The 17,148-nt window shown below is 36.2% G+C and overlaps 1 protein-coding gene across 1 annotated transcript; it reads right to left on the bottom strand.

Annotated features, from left to right (window-relative positions):
* Window positions 1-2,246: 2,246 nt before the first annotated feature.
* On the bottom strand, window positions 2,247-14,827 carry LOC114478086 (carboxypeptidase Q-like). The gene is made up of 11 exons (XM_028470911.1): window positions 14,694-14,827; window positions 13,387-13,501; window positions 11,254-11,469; window positions 11,024-11,140; window positions 9,802-10,009; window positions 8,673-8,880; window positions 6,283-6,394; window positions 4,830-4,921; window positions 4,420-4,515; window positions 3,313-3,418; window positions 2,247-2,575 (listed from the first exon to the last, which is right to left on the bottom strand). The coding sequence occupies exons 1-11, from the start codon at window positions 14,709-14,711 to the stop codon at window positions 2,415-2,417; spliced, it is 1,449 nt and encodes a 482-aa protein (XP_028326712.1). The 5' UTR covers window positions 14,712-14,827; the 3' UTR covers window positions 2,247-2,414.
* Between the last annotated feature and the right edge of the window lie 2,321 nt (window positions 14,828-17,148).

The following is a 17,148-nucleotide window of genomic DNA, read 5'->3' as shown; positions in this document are numbered from 1 at the left end:
AGGGTGCATTCTGGGAAAGGAATCGGTCTACCTTTAGGCTAAACAAAAACAGAGTTAACAGGCAACCACACACAACTGTGGTGGGGGGGATTGCTCCAGAGAATGCACCAAATTAAAAAAAATAAAATAATAATACTAAGGTAAAAATAAAGAAAAGGATTAATCAAAATTGTTACTTTTGGTTACATTATATTTGTATTTATTTAGTCTATAATAAATGACTTAATATATAACCACCATTAAAGGATGGAGGTAAAAAAAACAAAAAAAAAACAGGTTATTTCATTTTAATTTAAATTAACCTTCGGATTTTACAAAAAATAATTGCATAGACATTTAGATCAGTGTGTTTAGCTCTCACTGTTTGCTTTACGCAGAATTTAGACTGTGCTCACATGCAACTCTTATCGCTGCAAATGTGAGTGAATAAATGTTGACACTTTTTAAAATTTTCAAAGTTTTTTTTTTTTCTCACTAAAGTGACTTAAAAGCACACCAAAAATATACCTTACATTAGGGTTTTTCCATGTGATTTTATTGTGTGTGTGTGTGTGTGACTCAGTGTGTGAAAAAAGATGAACAAACACAGACACGTTAACTATGACTAACATCATCCACTGGAACTTATCAGCTCAGGAGGCCATAGACCCTGTTGTGTGTGTGTGTGTGTGTCTGTGTGTACCTTAGCAGCTCTGATGGTCTGCACTAATGCTGATTCACTGGCTACACCTCTGGGTGATCTTGTATTTTCTGACACGACTCAGCTCTTTGTACCATCACACCACCCACTGCTTCCCCATTATTCTTCCCTCTTCTCCTTCCTTACGTCTGCTCATCATCTCACTTCTGCTTTAAAGGCTAATGTTCAGCCAAAACTGGTGATGATGACGATGATGGTGATTTTATTGCAGCAGAACAATGCATTACACAAAATTAGTGAGGATGCAGTCAGCCAAAATGTAGAACAAGAAGGTCAGGTCAATTTGATTTCTCTTTCCTATGAAATGATTACAAACTTGTCCATTTTTTAATTTTTTTTATGTGAAACTAAAATGTAGACACACACATATGGGGTGCCAAGTGTAAAAATTTGTATAAAAGTTGTAGCTAACACATTTTCAATATTTATCTCACTTTTCTCATATTTAGCACATTTTCCTACATTTAACACAACATTTAACCACATATATAGAAGTAAAAAAGCATTAAATCTAAATCTAAATGATATATGTTATATCTAAATGTTAAATCTATACCTAAATATTTCATCTAAATGTTAAATGCTAAATCTTATATCTAAATATTTAATCTAAATGTTAAATGCTAAATCTTATATCTAAATGTTGAACCTAAATGTTTCGCACATATGCTAATTGACCCCGCCCCTTGTAACCTCAACCAATACACAAGCAGAGACACACAGCCGTTCCCACACGCCTCTTCACCGATACCTGCCTGGGTGATATGTATGGCTGGTTCTCTCCCGGCGGTCATGGCAGGTGTATGAGCTGCTCTTTCACAGTACACTCCCAACACAACAGTGCAACGCAGTTATTAAAATGTATTTTAATGCAGTATTTTGTCAATGTTTGTTAATTCTCTCTGGCTTTATCCGACGATGCGACATGCTGAGATCTCCTGGTTATCATGTACAGACTGTGAATCCAAAAGTAAATCACTGCCAGCAGTGATGTGTAACAAACATACAACAAAATGTACTGCCCCCACTACAGCAAACAAATGTGTTTACTTGTTACAATGTTGGCCTGACTTATTTCAAGCCTCCACTATGACATGTTTCATCTAAAGAAAAACAAAGGTCTGCGTGCTGCTGCTGGCCTGTATGTCGGTTTGATACAATCACACAGAAAGGAAAGATTCACTGAGATAACTTCAGTTTTACCTCATCTCTTAAACATGAATCACAACAGCTCTAAGTCTAACTATCTAGTGAGAGAAAAAAGAAGCATTAAAACTACAGACCACATTAAAAATGAAGAGGATCAGACAGTCAATACAAGCAAACAAGTGACTGTCAGTCAGTTGACATACTGTAGACAGTCAGGGTTACTCATGCAAACAGTTCCAGACTGATGAAACATCTAAAAAGACCTATATCTTATACAATCTACACACCATGACTTCAAAGCCAATACAGTATGTGACAAAGTACACCTTTGTTCTCCTATTTTTGACAAAAACAGGGATTATAATTATAGTACGAAGTTTACTGAAGGAAAAGGCAGTTCTGATGATGACAAAAACCATTTATTTAAAAGGATCTTAAACACATAAAAATATTTGACTGAGACTTTGATCTCAGGCCAGTTTATAAAAAGATACATATGTAACTGTTAGCACTTCCCAAGCATTTGCAACTTTAAGCGTTGGGTGTTCCTGCTGTTGGTCACATGCTACCTGGGCAGCATGTCCTGCAGATCTCCCACAACAAAAGCAACGACGGCCCACAATGCCGAGCACAGGTCCATGTCTCTAGGGTTCTGAACCGTCATGGTGTCACCTTCAGAGTGATGGAACCAGAAGTAGCGGCTGTCTGCCACGTGGAGGCTGGCACCTGCAGGACGGACAGAGTAACAACAACGCCTGCTGTTTTCCTTCATGTGCTTCACTTTACCACCTCAACTCCTTCATACAGAAACATGTTGACAGACTAACCACGTTCCCCTTCTTTCTTTCCTCTAATGCATATGTGTCAAACTCAAGGCCCGTGGGCCAAATCCAGCCCTTTAGAGCATCAAATTCGGCCCACTCAAGAATGTAAAAATTATAGGAAAAACATGAAACATTTTGTAAAATGTAAAAACTAATTCAGTTGTAAATTTGTCAGCCTCTCCAAATACAAGAATTCTATTAAATGTAGCTCAGTTTTCCAGTCATTTTTAATCTCAAATTGTGGATAGAACCCTAGATTTTTCCAAAATCTGGCAAATTTTCCTAGAATTCTTCCACAAATTTTTACCAAACTCCCAAAATCAGGGAAATTGAAGTGAAGATCCTGCAGGGACTGATATACTCACATACTTTATCATTTATATGCTGTGCAAACCAGGGCACATTAATGTTGACTTTGCTCTTTGTGGCCCACTTAAGCTCAAACTGGTCTGTATTTGACCCCTGAACTAAAATGAGTTTGACACTCCTGCTCTAATGTGTCTAATATTTACAGTACACAGAGTTTAATGTTTGGTTCTTTGTCCAAAAGTTAAAGATCACTGACATCATACGCTACACGTTTACATTAACTAGAACAATCTTATATTTTAGTCTAGGTTTGTTTCACGTCCCACTGACCTGGGACTCCTGCTTGCATCCATGGTGAGATGTCCGTCCCCTCTCCATGCTTCTCCAGCTTGGTTGTGTTAATGGGGGCCAAAAGCTTTACAACCTCCTCCATCACCTGTTTCAAAGACAAAACCAGTTTTCCTCCTCCCGACAATGTATCTGTACAACAGACATAAGGAAACTGGCGGCCCGAGGGCCACAATTTTGTGCGGCCCCTGAAGTAAGTGCACAGCAATACAGAAAAACACACAAAAACAGTAACTAAGTAACGTTTACTCTGAGTAAATGTTAAGTCATCTACTTTTTACTTTTACTCGAGTAGATTTTTACACCAGTAACTTCACTTCTTTCTTTCTGTACTCTCCACCCCTGAAAATGACAAATGATAAAGGTACAGAAAAACAAATATACACAAAGTCACAACAAAAATACACATTACTTTAAAAACAATGAAAAGAATCACAAAAAAATTGCAGAAAAATTTACAAAAATACACAGAATGACTAAAAACACAAAAAACAACCACTACAATACAAAAAACCCTTTAATTTTTCCTGTATTTAATTAATTAAATAAATTAAGTTACAGAAAAGAAAAAAAAAAAAAACAGAAAAGGACCACAATTTACACAAATTCACAACATAAATACACAACATTACGCTAAATAAGTAGGTAGATACTTATTCTATCGACCTCTGTGTAATCATTTTATTAAGAACTATTGCACATACATTTTGCACTAATATATTTATCGGCATCCTTCCCTGACCTGGTTTTTATCCTTTTTATTCTTGTATTCTCATTGTTAATCCAACTGTTTCTGCTGTGCATCTCGGATGTTATGTTGAATGACAAGAAAATAATCTATCTATCTAAAAACCAGGAAAACAACCAGAAAATTACACATGAAAAAAAAAAAAACAGAATCTTGAATGACTTTAGTGACCTCTGCTGTGATAACAGCTGCCATTTCTGCTGTACAACATCCATTCTTTTAGGCAATTCAATGCGTTTATTGTCTTGTTTTTGTGATTTGCGTGAGTAGCACTGTCGATTGATTAATTTCTTAAACCAGTGAAACTTTGTGCAGATACTGTGACATTATTTAAAACCTACCTTTCGTGCTGCGCCACTGCCAGTGAACTGCAGAGCTACAGGAGCAAACGTCCCAGTGTCAGACTCCATGACCAGGTCAAAGTTGGAGATGTTGACCTGAGCAAAGAGGTGCTGTGTTAGGACTAGAAATATATTTGCTTTGGACAAGTTTTACTATTCATTCAGGGAACCCAAAAAAAAACACCCACAATAGTTTGACTGTTAAACGTAAACAAGAGATATAAGAATTGGAAAAAGCTGGGACTCTGCCAGGGCCCCTCCATTTAGCCACAGGCACATTTCTACACTCCTACGCTCTCTTTTACGTCCACAATGGGCCCATCCTGCTTCTGATTAGCAGAAATAATATTAGCTTCATGGCTGCGATAGCATGTTTCCTGTTGGAGTCCACACTCAGAGCACCAGAGAACCTTGTGCAGATCGTAGTACTGCTGTGCTCCAACCCCACCCTGCTCCTCAGCAGTCCACAGTACAGTCCGCAGCGTTCTCCTGGGACGTAATCCTGCAAACAGACGAGAAGTGAACAGACGCCATCATTCATGGAAAGAGGCAGATCACAGCTCAAAAACTACAACACAGTGTGTTTTTAGAAATAAACTTACAGTAATGTTTAATGTATACCTGCACGAGTGTGTTAAGGTGAAAGTAACGGATTACAAGTACTCATGTTATTGTAATTTAGTTGCTTTTATGGGTATTTGTACTTTTTTCAGTGTATTTCTAAATCAGTCATTTTACTTGCACTTGGGTAGGTTTTAAAAGAAGTAAAGTCATTTATGACATTTCTACACCCAACATTGTGAAACTACAAAAAATAAAATGACGAGACAACAACTAAATCAACCAATCCTGAGGTTATTTTTCAGTTTTTAGAGTTCATAAATGTAGCTATAGCCTGGCAATTTGTTAATGTTGAATTGAATTCATTGGTGTTATTTTATTTTGAAAAGAGTTGTACATTTTGACAAAAAATGTATTTTATACAGATGTCTTTGTGGACAATAAATTAAGTAAGTATTAATAAATAAGATTTGGTCTGTTCCTTTTTAAGTTTAAACATGAAATGTTTACTACTGTATGCAATGGATTTATTAGCAAAAATAAAGGTAGAATAAATAAAAAAAATCTTCACTGGTCCATCTTTAGTTATAACAGACGGACAAACATTTTTTTAAGGCTTGTTTTTGAGCTGCTGCCAATAACTAAATCTATGAAGTGAGCAGGAGAACACACACACCCATGAAGAGAGAGGAGATAGCTACAGCTTTGTATTTGATCATGTGATGGTAGCTGACAGGAGCGTCTGCATGTTTTTAGACTCAGGCAGAAAGAACCTCTTAAGAAAAGCTGAGGAGTTTATATAATTCAGATTATTATTCAGATTATTACATAAGAAAACCTAGAAAAATTAGGAAATGATTCGGGGGGGGGGGGGGGGTATTTATCAGATTTATTAATCAGATTTGCAAACTTGCTGACAAAAAATCCACAAAGGAATTTAGCATTGTTGCAAAATAGGTTCCAGATAAATACAAAAGTGTGTTAAAGCAACCTTTGTATTTGTGATCACGTTGCAGACATTGTTTAGTTTACCGATTAGCCCCATATTAAGAAAGGGTGGATTTTGCGTTGTAATATTAGGTTTATAAACAGACCTGAGGGGTGTTTAAGTGTCGGACAGTAGTCGATTGTCATCACATGTCAGCCCTTTAATGTGCTGACACCATGCACTGAGCTTATTTTCATTACTGTAAACAACATCAACTACATTTAGGACTATCAATTGAAATAAGGAGTGATGATTAGACGCTAATGGTCTAATGAGCTACTTTCGGCCCTGCTGTGTGTCTGTCTGTTTTCTACCAAGGTCTCTGATGAGCGACAGGGCCTCCCAAGAAATCATAGCTCCGCCTCCATCATCCATGGCTCCTTGACCCACATCCCAACTGTCCAAGTGACCACTCAGCAAGACCACCTGAGGGATTGAACAGATCCAGAGAGAGACTTTAAATGTGATTTTAGGATAATTGGAAATGTAAGATCCATTCCGTACAACTCAAATGTAGAGAAAGCACTTTAGAAATGATTGAGAATCTAAAACATTAAATTTTAAAAAAAAGACAGTAGCAAAAAGTCCACTGTCAACAACATTTCCAGGAATTAGAAGGCTGGATTCCCATTCCCGTCAGCTCCTGCCCTGATGATCCTGCTTACCAAACAAACTGAACAAACTCTGTCTGGACGATGACCCAGAGGCTGCAGCCACCCCCCACCCCCACCCCACCCCACCCCCCACCATCAAAGCAAGAACATTCCTATTCAACACAACTGCTGGTAGTTATGTTTTATGATGGGAAATGGCAACAAAGCGTGTTGGTTACAAAGATATCTCTACTAAAACTAAATGAACTACTGTGAAGTTCTTGGCAGATACGAACACTTCTAGAATAAAACTGAACTTCTCAGTCGTATTCATTTGTTTTGGTTTCCTCTGATCTTTAGATGTGATCTGTTCTAATGGGGATTGACAAAACATCTTTTCCACCAAACTCTGACAAGCATCAACCATCATTTCTTTAGAATCACTGCCTTGCCAAATCATTATGGTGCTGAAAGCAGCAGTTCTACAAAAATTGGAGTCAAACTTGACAATAGAAGAAGATGAGTGTGTGGAAAGTCATCTTGGTGCATCTCATCGAAGGCTTGTGATTGGCTGTTTGGAACACACGCACGGTGACATCAACTCCCAGCTGGAGCCCACAGCCACAGGACCAGTGATGATGTCAACCAAACCACGTGTTTCATTTCCCCTTCTCTTCATATACCACAAGTACTGAAAGCTAGTTTTCAGGTCAGAAAAATAACAGTTGAAACCAAGTGTCAGACTCCCGTCTATAGATGGATTTTAAAGTCTGTTAATTACACAACAACCATGACCCTATAGCGGACATGATGACTTCATAACCCCAAGTGCTCCTGATTAATGTTCTCTGTCAGAAAACAACTCAGGCCTCCTGTGTTTGCTCATTTAGGACCACTGTACAGCTGGGAGGTGATTTTGTAGTCATTGAATTAAGGAGACTCATAGCTGTGAGAGCTTTGTGGCTTTTACATACAGTTCCGTCAGTCACCCAGTGGGAAATTCCCACATCTGCCGCACCTACGAACAAAAGACATTTCCCTCCGTGTAAAGCATAGATTAAAAATGATCCACAGTCCAAACTGCAAATATTTAACAGACAGCGAGATGAAAGTGAATAAATAGATCAAGTAAGGTCTACAAAGCTCCTCCCCTGGTTTCCTGCTATGCTGCAGTTTGGCTTCACACACATTTTATCACTTTTCTTGGCAAAAGCAGTTTCAGTCCAATTTACATACCCCGCTCAGCTATTTGGGACATAGCCCAGATTTGGCTACAATGTGAGCAGAAGTTGTTCTTAGCTTTAAAGGATTTCTTTCCTTTTACCATCACTCTGCTTATGATGCCAGTGACACTTTACGTCCATACGCCTTTGATCGTTACCTGTGCATCAACTTATCTGCTGCTGTTTATCAGGTTCTGCCAGTTGGACATGTTTGAGTCTTTACCTCACCAACCTGTCTCAACCAGTACACGGGTCATGTGTTTGCTCAGCAGATTGATAGACGTCTGACACATTTTACCTTCCCCTATATTCTTCTATCTTGTGTTTTTTAAAGGCTTTTTAGTGACTTAGAACAATGAGTTAGCCCATGCAGTATCTAATATGATTCAAGACTGTGGTCATTTTTGATAAATGTGTCTGAGTGATGAGACGTTTGCTTCACAAAAACACAAAGGTAGACTAATGAATACAAACAACATCGTATTATTTCTAAATTGGATTACAAAGATCTACTGAATGAGATCATTCCCCACATGTTATAACTTGCATAAACATTAACATAATGTAATGCTTTCACAGGGACTGACCTTACACTGATTTGAGGAAAGGTTAAAACGTACATACACAGCTAAAAAGAGCCTCATTAATAACTGTGGGAATATCTGGACTCTGTAGAATGAGATCACTACATTCTTTCCTTGCTGATTAAAAGACGAGATTGCTGACCTATCAGGAAGGAGCCAGGAACAACACTTTTTTTTTTTACTAAGTTGAAATTAGGCCATGTGCTTTTCATTGAAGGGACGTTCATTCCCACCCACTGGATGGATGTCTGCTGTTGCTCACTGATACACTGTTATACATATAGGTGATAAGTCCTGCAGTCACCTGTTCCGGATGCTGCCAGCCTTTGATCTCAGCCACGGTGTTGAAAGAATCAGCAGCAGGCAAAGACTTTGCATCCATTGTGAGTCTGACCACAATCTTCTGGCCCCTCTGGGCCATTCGCTGCATCAGCTCAGCATCCTCCAGGGTGATACAGGCAGTGGGGATCTGCTTCACTCCATTCTGGTATGACTGCATACCTGTGTGTGGACTGGACGGAGGAACACAGACTAGAATGTAGTAGAAGGTAGATGCAAATAACCCCTTTGTCCGAGTGCTACAATTTACTCAGAATTCTGTGAAAAACAACTATAGAGCAAAATGATGGAATGAATGAGCGATAACACACATTTCAAAGAATATCATTTTGTAAATAAATAAGATTAAAGTGTATTTTGTGGTCCCTGAATAGATGTATTTGTATAGTTTGTATCATCATCTCCTTCCTGATGCGGGACCAAGACTGACCTTTGTATTTTCAGTTCATGTTTTATTCAACATCATTTCTGTCATCATTTTGTGTGTTTTGATGTTGTTATTATTCAGTATATTTTTCTCTTATTTTGTGTTTTTGTGTTGTTGGTATTATTTGAATTATTATCTCTCAGTGTGTATGTTTTTGGTGTCGTTTAGTTGTTTCTTATGTCGTTTTCGATGTGTATTTTCTAATGATCTTGTTTATTTTTCTCTTTGTTTTTGGTGTGATTTTTTGTATTTTGTTGTTGTTTGTCTTTTTTTTATTCTGTACATTTTTCTTTTATTTTGTGTGGGTTTTTTTTGTAGTTTTGTGTTGCTGGTAATATTTAGTGTGATTGTTATTTTTAACTAAAATATATATAAAACATTTAATATATATATCTAAAACCCCATATTTTTAATGCTTTAATTTGTGAATTTTCCTCTCTCTCTCTCAAGTATCTCCTGTAGTGCCATTGCGTACCTCCATTTGAGAAACACTGAGGTAGATAATATCTCTAAATAGGTTAATAAACTGCAGCAGTGAAGCTGGACAGATCTAATCTCTATGCGTGAGAATAGGCTGGGATTGGCTGAGATGATCTTGGACAATCTCTCTCTTTAAGGTTGAAATAACCTTAGTACAAAAGCTATAGCTGCACAGACATGTAGATACCTGTTAATTGAGAAGGGTGTGATCGATCGGATGAGTGTTGCCACAGCTCCCAGTTTAGCTGCCTCCGAGGCACCATTAAGACGATAGGCCACAGTTTCTCCATAGCTGACGAATGGCTGATTAAAAACCACAATCTTCCCTTGAGCCTCACTCGCTCTCTTCTTCAGTTCTTCAAATGACTGAACCACCAACACTTCAGCCTCGATACCTGAGGACACAAGTTAACAATAGTTTGTTGATGTTTGCTATTAAAGGGGCAGTAGTATGAAAAATAATTTTTATAATGGTTTGACGACAGCGATATACATTCCTTTAGCCTTATTCAGAGGGTCAAAGTTGAAAAAGTTCTGTTTCCTCCCTCCCTTACAATTCCATATTTTGTAAAAAGTCCGCTCCGGGTGGTGTTCAGCTCAGTGGGTTGAGCGCCCGCCCCATAAATGGAGGCTGTAGTTCCTCACCTGCAGCCGGTCCCAGATTCGATTCCCGGCTTGGGACCCTTTGCTGCGTGTCATTCCCTGCTCTCCCCTTCCTGTCAAGCAACTGTCATATAAAGGCCACTAGAGCCCAAAAAATCCTTTAAAAAAAAAAAAAAAAAAGTCCGCTCCAAACGGGCAAGTTGGATTTTTCTCACGTTATGACATCATAATGGGGAAACTCCTCCTCCTGACAATCCCGGCTCCTCCTACTTTGTAAGAATGTGAGCTCCTCCCTCTCAAAATACCCCACAGGTGAATCAAACATAGCGAAGACAGGTTGATATTACAGTTAATATCTTTAAGTTCAGTATATAGATAATCCACTAGATAAACCGAAGAACGCTCACAATCAGTTTCACTTTTAGTAGCCGTTATATCGCCTCATATCGCCTTTATGGGATGATCTGATGTGTTTGTGACACAGTGCGATTTGACAAAACCATGGACTATTGTCTTAAATGGACAATTCCTGTGGTCATAGGAGGTGAGGAGGAGAAGGAAGACTGTTAAGGATTTACTGCTGTGTTTACGCCCACTCATGCATATGCACGAAGGCCCAAAAAACAACCTGTTTTTAGGAGCGCTCTAAAAGTGACTTTTCAGAGGACTAAAACTCCAGAAAACAGGCGAGTTTGGGAAAATAAACCTCAAATACTAAGTTGTTGATGTTCTTAGATCAATTGGAGATGGGTGAAAATAGCATAATACTGGACCTTTAAGATGCTTTTATGAAGATGGGTTTTTACCTTCAGGGGGAGTCGCTACACTGCTACTAAGTCCCAGTATAGCCAATCTCTTGGCTCGAGGCAAAACCATCTCAGCACTCTCATTCCCCCTGATCCAGTGGGGGATTTTGACTGGTTCTGAAAAATAAATGACACAAAGGAGCTGAAAAACAAGTTGAACTTCACATATGTATAAAATTCAGATTCGTACATAAATGATCCTGTGAGTAAGTGGAAAACCAAGCGCTCACCTAGGTACACATCCAACCCATCCTGCTTCAGAGCATTGTACATGTATTTAATAGCCATCTCCAAGTTGTGCGACCCACTGACGCGGTTACCAATGGTGTCGGTGAAATCCGTCAGTCGTCTGTAGGAGCGGTTCTGGGCAGCGCCGTTCACGGCAAGTTCAATGATCTGTTTGGCCACATCGGCATAGCCAGCTACCTCTGCTGCTACTGCTAAAGCTAGGTTAGTCCAAAAACACAGGGACAAACAAACCTTGGTGTCATCTACACAACAAGTACATTCAGCATCTGTGTATGTGGAAGAGGCATTTATAATGTAATATGTCAATTAATAACCTATGAATGCAAATGACACTCTTTTGGAACACATCTTTAATCTAATACGTACTGACGCATATTGTACCCAAACCAAATTTGCTAAATAATTTGATTATATTTCTCATTTAACCACAAGACCTCAAGACCAGATCCAAAGCTTTGGCACACCTTCCCAGTGTATTTTAAAAATATTTTTAAAATATATACAGTATATTTATTGAAAAAAAAAAAATTAAAAAAAGAAGAAAAAAAAAATGCATAGTTTCTATAATATTTTCTCTGATTAAATCTCCATTCAATTTTCAGAAAGGCTTCCAATGACATAGTTCAGAAATAAGCAAAGTACCAACATTAATACGATATGTTAAAGTAAGCCAATGTAACTTAAACATTTTAAAATAATTTCTGACTAGCCAAAGATATTTAATAAATATCTGTAAATACACAGCAAGAGAGAAATTTGTTTTTATTCAATATTTTTTTGCTTATTTGGCTTATGATTGCCTTTACCTTACTGTGTTTTTTTGTGGGAGTTGAATATCCGTGGAAATTGTAATTAATTTGATACAATGACATTTAACGGTGAACTTATTTTCCTCCTCACTCGTCTGATAGTAAAAGCATATGTCTATTGTTTATTGTTTATTATTGTGGATCCCCATTAGCACAGTCAAGCTGACGCTATTCTTCCTGGGGTCCAATAGAAATATTTTTGTTAAAATACCAAAAGATATCTTCCTCCAATACAATCATTTTACATTTACATCATCAAAACAAAAATCAGTTCATTATACTAGTAATAAGTTATCTAAAAATCATAAAACATTATCCCAATACAAATTCATCAAACGCAAACTCCATTTAATTTCCAGTTTCAACCATAATACAATACCTCAAATCTCTGCTATTTTCATAGTTCAGATCGGTTCCTTAATGACACAAATAGAACACTTTCATACATGTATGCCTAGACGGAACTGTTTTAATCATATTTTAAATACCTAAATATTTCATTTGGCTGTGTGTTCCATGCATAAGTCGGCCTATAAGTGAACGTTCGTTGTAGGCATTTCCATTTGGCTTTTGGAAGAATAAACTAGAGGTTTCCCAATCTAATATTGATATCGGATATTGGTCCGATATCAGCCAGAACACGAATATCGGATTTTATCGGACTGCATCTAAAATCAACCATATAAGCTTTCCTATAAAAATGTTCCGCTCCAGCACTTCTATCCATAGATGACTGTAGTTCACACTCCAACAAATTAACCTACTGTTGCTGACTATTGTTCTCTGTTTGAGTAACATCACTTGATCAAGCCTTTTCCAACATTTCACACTATAAAACAAGTCATAAAAGTATGTATGATTCGTGCTGATATCGTATCGGATCAATATCGGCCGATACGCAAGGCTGCAATATCGGTATCATATTGGGACATCCCTAGAATAAACTTCCCTGCAGAGGCATGCCTCGTACTACAGTTGTGTTTGTCATTGCTGAATAGGACATTTATAATGTACAATATTTTTAAATAATGAGAGTAATTAATACAGTAACCCGTCTTGCACAGATAAGCACTACAGTGTGTTTAACATTTAGAGCTGGTTCCGTACTCACAGCCCAACACCATATGTGCTGCTTTATTTTGTATGACCTGTCATTTTTTTAATCTGAGCTGCTGAACTATTTGACCATATTGATGTACAGTAGTCTAACTGTGAAAACACCAATGCTCGAGTAATTTGTTGTATTATGAGTACCTTTTTTTAATCATAGTTAATATATCTCTTGACATTTTAGCACTGTCTCACCTTTTTTATCAGCAACATTCAGTTGAGCTGAACTAATGTTTGTCAGAGAATGAGCATAAGAACAGCCCAGGGTTGACAACACGATGAACACGTAGAGGGGCGTGGTCTGATCCATCTGTGGAAGGAGAACCATCACAGTGTTTATTAGCATCTTTTGTAAACTGGTCAAACTACTAGAAAAATTACCTGTAAATAGCAACATTGACTGATTTATTAAAAACAGCAATAAAGTGTTTTCTGATATCAAACACACATCTATATATATATATATATATATATATATATATATATATGCATATTCTATCTATAGTCATCAGTTTTAATATGTTAACCTGCCAATAAACATGTCAGATGTTCAAAAATGATTAAATCATCTGGCACTTTCTGTGTTTGTCTGACTGTAGTTTCTACTTAATTTTAAAAATTACACTTCATGGATATCTTTTAATAACATTTTATAAACTTTAAAATATATTTTATCTATATCCTTGATGTAAAACCGTGATAAAACGTAAAAATGTAAGCGATAAAACGAAAAATAAAAGGTAAATAATTAAAGTATCAGAGTAATGAAATAACTATTGATGTTTGATGCAAAAGTAATTGCTTGAGTTTATTCCACACTTTTGTGTGCATATGTATGTGAATTGTGTATATTCAGATATTTTTGTTACACGTATTATTATATAATAAATGAGGGGTTGTACAGTATGTATTTGCTGCTTTTGTAAGACAATAATTTCATGCAGGGATTAATGAAGTTATATATTTTATTCTATTTTAACGGAGAATATTAAAGAGTTGAGATCATTATCATCATCAACAATATTATTATTGTCTATTTGTGTAAAGAATAAGCAATGCTTCTGGATAACATCATAATGTCATCTTTTGGTTTTCCTTTCATTATTACTCACTATCACTTTCATTTGTTATGAATACTTTAATTACTCTGACTTATCTATTATTTTTCATTTTGCATTACATTTTGTTACTTTAGTTGTTGTTTTTTTCTTTACATTTTATTATGCTTTTATATTAATTATATAGACATAAATATGAAACCAACAAAACACTTAACACTTGCCTTGTCAAATAAAACACAGCAAACCAATTTAAATAACGGAAAAAATTAAATCAGTATTTATTATCATTGATACTGTATTTTAATGTTGGATTCTTGCCCTACTTCTACTCATTCACATAACACAATTACACAGCAGAATAATAAAAAAGGAAAACAAACAGAGCTCAGAGACGAAAAAAATTTAAATTACACACATTTATGAACCAAAACAAAGACCAACCTTAGCGACGACACCCATTGTGTGTCTATTGTTGTGTGTTTAATAACCGCAAACACACCCTACATCACAGAACCGGCATGTCACAAATATGCTCTGTTTAGTTTCCGTTCTCGTGATTTCATCGAGACGACGCGTCAGTTCCGGCAACTTTCACAATTAAGGGGTCTTCAGTTGAAATTACAAAAATAAAATCCACGTAAAAAAAAAACACACACACATTCTTTAAAGATGTTATGATGATCTACTCTAGTCAGAAATATATAATCATGTTGTCTAATATGTAGGGACATATAATTATAATATAATTATTGTAATAATAAAAATAAAAACGTCTTAAAAAGTTAAAATGATTACTTTTAAAAATCTAAATTTAGCAATCTGTCTTTTCTGTAGTTTCTCCAAGTTGGAAAAACATTTTTGCCTTTGTATTTTGTGATTAATTAAAAACATGATCATATGAATTGAAGACATGGGTTCAGTTCCACACAGGTCTTAGTGTGGCATTTGCATATTCTCCATGAGGGTATGTGGGTTTTATCAGGTAGTGTCCTAAAGCATGCTTCACAGGTTAAAATAAATGATGGCCGGAGCTGCAAAAATATATTATTATTATTATTATTAATAAAGGGATGCTACACAGTCACACTGCCAATCTACAGATTAGTACTGAAGTTTATATACTTTAATTCTACATTTTATACTGATTGACAAAAGTGCTGAGACATAACTAGGGTTGGGGTCAATTAATAGAATCGTAATTGATAATTAATTACAAATATGAAACAATTATACTTGTAATTGTAATGGAAAAATCTGTTTCTGTTGTAATCGTAATTGAGTCCATATAATTGACTTTGTAATTGGCATGGAAATCCGATTTTATTTTATTTTTAACACAGTCATTTACAATTTAATTAAATGCAAACCCAGGGAACCATACAAGTTACAGTTCCATGGGCCATTACACGTAGTTAACAATTATTAAAATATGTTTCTTAAGTTTTCCTACATCTTGTAGTTGTCTCGAGAATCATTTCACCATTTTTTTTTTTTTTAAATAATTGAAATCTAGAAACCCACCACAAAAATATTAATAACAATATTTTCATGGAAAAAAGTTAAAAAAATTCAGTATTGAGAATGTAATTGTAATTGACTTTTAGGTGAAATATTATATTTTTTATTGTAATTGGAAAAATGCAGGTCACTGTAATTGTAATTGAGTTGTAATTGGACATGACATAATCAAAGGCGTAATTGTAATTAAAAAGGGTAATTGACCCCAACCTTGACTGGAACTATGCATTATATTGCGTACTGAAGCATTGAAGTTACAGGAGTTGACAATGACATTAAATGAACAAACCTAATCTTTTGCCATATTTGTTCGTCCCAAATGTGTGGGAATGCACAAAGTAGAAAGTAGAAATTCCCCAAACTGCTCGACTGGAATCAAAGAAGTGTTGAAAATATTTTCCATCCAAACAGCGCAAAAACAAACCACTTGCTTGATTCTGTATGGGCTTCTTATTTTTGAACAGAACCTCCAATCAGATGTCACAGTATGTTCATGTTCTGTTTGTTCTTTTGTGCAAATATTTAGTTTAGCTTTGTTGCTTCTGCACTGTATGAAATATATGTGACAAACAGACTGTGGTTTTCATTCACCACCTTTCTTCTGTAGTGGTTTGTATTTTCCAGTGTTCCACATTGATCACATCACTTTGTTTTTAACCTTCTAGTTCTTTTCTTAGCCCTCTATCATTTGCATCATCGCTTCTAGGAAAACATCTGACCATCTGGCTCCATTACAAACTACAAATTTATAACAGTTGTTTTGTTTTTTTTTCTACATTTCTAAAAAAAAAAAAAAACATTTCTTGAGACTGAAAGGAAATGGTTTTGTTGCACTACTGTGCCTTCAACATGAACTTTTCACACTGCAGCTCAGCAAGTGTACGGTCACATCATTCACATTGTGAAACTGTGACTTGGAAACATTTGAAATAACGACTGAGGTTTTTGTTTCTTTCTCATGGTCTCAGTAAACATATCACTATGGAAACCGAGGCGCTAAACCAGATGTTCTCAAAAGGGGGTACGTGTACCTGTAGGGGTACGCGATGGCACTATAGGGGGTACTTGAGAAAGAGAGAAAGTGAAAAATCAACAAATAAAGAGTCATTCTTGGTCTGACCTCAGGCCTGATTTTACCTTAACTTATAAAAACTATAGAAATAAATCTATTCAGGAGCCACTAAATCAGAGTTTTTCAACTTTGTAATTGGGACCCCTGGAGTTTAAATGGGGTCAACTAAAATTTCTGCAAAATTAAAATTGATTTTTAAATGTTTTTATTTATTAAAATCACACACAATCCTAAACAACTGTATTTCTCTACTTTCACTTTATGAATCTAGTTCAACCAGAAATTCTTGATATCAAAATGTGGTCA

The sequence above is a fragment of the Gouania willdenowi genome, chromosome 16 (assembly GCF_900634775.1).
Source record: "Gouania willdenowi chromosome 16, fGouWil2.1, whole genome shotgun sequence".
NCBI lineage: Eukaryota > Metazoa > Chordata > Actinopteri > Blenniiformes > Gobiesocidae > Gouania > Gouania willdenowi.
The sequence above is the reverse complement of the archived record's forward strand: the minus strand, read 5'-3'. Positions and strand labels throughout refer to the sequence as shown.